Source organism: Lottia gigantea, assembly GCF_000327385.1.
Source record: "Lottia gigantea unplaced genomic scaffold LOTGIsca_64, whole genome shotgun sequence".
Lineage (NCBI taxonomy): Eukaryota > Metazoa > Mollusca > Gastropoda > Lottiidae > Lottia > Lottia gigantea.
In genome coordinates, this window is record NW_008710179.1 from 1,626,518 (window position 1) to 1,629,809 (window position 3,292).

Below are 3,292 nucleotides of genomic sequence, written 5' to 3' on the forward strand. Positions count from 1 at the left end.
TACGACGTATTGGAAAGTCTCAACGAGAAAAAGTTATAGAAGGTTGAATTTCGTGATTTAACATGGAAACAGATGTCAAATGAATAACCGGCCTTAGTCCTTATACGTTTCTTTGGCTCCATTTAAAATCTTTGTCCGAATAACTTAAAACAATAATACTGATTTGCAAACGCACATTGAATACAACTTGTGAAATATGGGTTCTGCTAACTTCCATCATTTCAATCTTTTATAACTTTCATATTATATTCTTTATGGAATAATATTTGGTCAGATGTAAAATAAAGTTAGAAAAACACATCACTTTTTAATCTGTTCATATGGATTTTCATTCACATAAGCAACTCCTAATGAACTGTAATGGTTAACATTTGACTGTTCAGTTAAATCATTTTCTACTGTATCATTGATATAGATATGACCAGCTGTAGGTGTTGTAGCATTGAAATTTACTACTGGTGGATCTTTGATACTTGAAGATGGAAACGATTTTCTGAAAAAAAGTATAAATAATGAGAGAAAATCTGTTTCGTATGGGTATAAAAACGGTAGCTATTCATGATAAAAATGCAAGAGTATTAGCTGTAGAGGACTAACTTGTGAAAGATCTGTATCTAGGTATCAACCAAATCGAGCATATTTGTTTAAATCTAGGTCCAATTGACATACAGTAGAATATATGCTTTTAGAAGCGATATAACCCTTTATATTTTTGTATTCTGTGCATAATGAAATCGTAACCGGATGTGCTCAAAGTGCCATTGTTTAGAGGTTGTTAACGGTAGGATTTAACAATTAAGACCTGTAAGTTGAGAAACATACTGAATATATCGATATTAGATTTGGTTAGTCAATGATTTCTTGAGACGTATGAGAATAGTCAAATACTTTACCTTTTTTTAAAGTATACACAGACACCTACAATTATTGCTACCAAGACAATAATAATCGCAACAAAAACTCCTATAATGATGGAGGTTTCATTATCATCTGCAGGTTCTGCTAAATAGAAAACATGATAGTCATGACCTTATTAATCCAATCTCCAACTCTAGCATAACGATTTTTACAATGCCAAGTAAACGATTAAATATGAGAGTTTGGGGCCATTATAGCCCATTCTTAATCAGGGACTAATTGATATTTATCTATTCAGAGGGCAAACCTAACTTACCATTATTAGGAATAGAAGCTAAACTAGAACGGCTGCAGTCTATACCACTATAACCATCTAGACATTCACCATTACAACTACCATCAACTTTATTACAAACTGTACTGTTATTTATACAATTTCTCTCTGAACATTTCTTATTACAGTTTTCACCATAGAATCCATCATCACAATCTAAATATATCAAGTTCGTTGGTTAACTTGATACAAAACCTGGTTTACAACCACCAATATAATATCTACCATTAATATTATTATATACTGTACTCACTATATTATATTTACCTTGTGTACAGTCAGTTGATATAAAACCTGGTTTACAACCATCAATATGATATCTAACATTAATATTATTATATACTGTACTCACTATATTATATTTACCATGTTTACAGTCAATTGATATAAAACCTGGTTTACAACCATCAATATAATATCTACCATTAATATTATTATATACTGTACTCACTATATTATATTTACCTTGTGTACAGTCAATTGATATAAAACCTGGTTTACAACCATCAATATAATATCTACCATTAATATTATTATATACTGTACTCACTATATTATATTTACCTTGTGTACAGTCAACTGATATAAAACCTGGTTGACAACCATCAATATAATATCTACCATTAATATTATTATATACTGTACTCACTATGTTATATTTACCTTGTGTACAGTCAGTTGATATAAAACCTGGTTTACAACCATCAATATAATACCTACCATTACTATCATTATATAGTGTACTCACTATATTATATTTACCTTGTGTACAGTCAATTGATATAAAACCTGGTTTACAACCATCAATATAATATCAACCATTCATATTAATATATACTGTACTCACTATATTATATTTACCTTGTGTACAGTCAATTGATATAAAACCTGGTTGACGACCATTAATATAATTTCTACCATTAATAGTATTATATACTGTACTCACTATATTATATTTACCTTGTGTACTGTCAATTGATATAAAACCTGGTTGACGACCATTAATATAATTTCTACCATTAATAGTATTATATACTGTACTCACTATATTATATTACCTTGTTTACAGTCAATTGATATAAAACCTGGTTGACAACCATCAATATAATATCTACCATTAATACTATTATATACTGTACTCACTATATTATATTTACCTTGTGTACAATCAATTGATATAAAACCTGGTTTACAACCATGAATATAATATCTACCATTAATATTATTATATACTGTACATACTATATTATATTTACCATGTGTACAGTCAATTGATATAAAACCTGGTTGACAACCATCAATATAATATCAACCATTCATATTATTATATACTGTACTCACTATATTATATTTACCTTGTGTACTGTCAATTGATATAAAACCAGGTTGACGACCATTAATATAATTTCTACCATTAATAGTATTATATACTGTACTCACTATATTATATTACCTTGTGTACAGTCAATTGATATAAAACCTGGTTGACAACCATCAATATAATATCTACCATTAATATTATTATATGCTGTATTCACTGTATTATATTTACCTTTCTGTACAGTCAATTGATATAAAACCTAGTTGACATCCTTCAATATAATATCTACCATTAATATTATTATATACTGTACTCACTATATTATATTTACCTTTCTGTACAGTCAATTGATATAAAACCTGGTTGACATCCTTCAATATATCTACCATTAATACTATTATATACTGTATTCACTATATTATATTTACCTTGTGTACAGTCAGCTGATATAAAACCTGGTTTACAACCATCAACACAAGTGCCATTCATACTGTCACAAGTTTGATTCTGTAAACAATTTCTATCTGTACACATTTTCGAACACTCTTTGCCGTATGAAGCTTCGGGGCAATCTGAAAAAATATCATCATATTCAAATAATTAATTGACTTGATACACATATTAATTCTTTGAATTTCATGAAATTCACTTATGGTCTAAAAAGCCACTTTTTTACCAAAATCCCTACAATAAAATTTTAATTTAACGTTTGTGCATTAATTGAAAGAAAAACTCTTGATTAGGTTGTTGATTGTGTATCGTGAACATCATTGGTTTCT

General features: G+C 28.7%; 1 protein-coding gene across 1 annotated transcript in view; it reads right to left on the reverse strand.

The window, feature by feature from the left end:
* Window positions 1–300: 300 nt before the first annotated feature.
* The window catches only part of LOTGIDRAFT_167280 (hypothetical protein), a gene marked incomplete at both ends in the record, with an annotated part of 11,343 nt that continues 8,351 nt past the window's right edge, over window positions 301–3,292 (reverse strand). Inside the window, 8 exons of the mRNA XM_009064746.1 lie at window positions 301–493; window positions 894–1,002; window positions 1,175–1,348; window positions 1,460–1,981; window positions 2,054–2,179; window positions 2,251–2,475; window positions 2,548–2,600; window positions 2,845–3,085. Of these exons, the coding sequence (XP_009062994.1) occupies window positions 301–493; window positions 894–1,002; window positions 1,175–1,348; window positions 1,460–1,981; window positions 2,054–2,179; window positions 2,251–2,475; window positions 2,548–2,600; window positions 2,845–3,085 (1,643 nt within the window). The remainder of the gene's footprint in view (window positions 494–893; window positions 1,003–1,174; window positions 1,349–1,459; window positions 1,982–2,053; window positions 2,180–2,250; window positions 2,476–2,547; window positions 2,601–2,844; window positions 3,086–3,292) is intronic.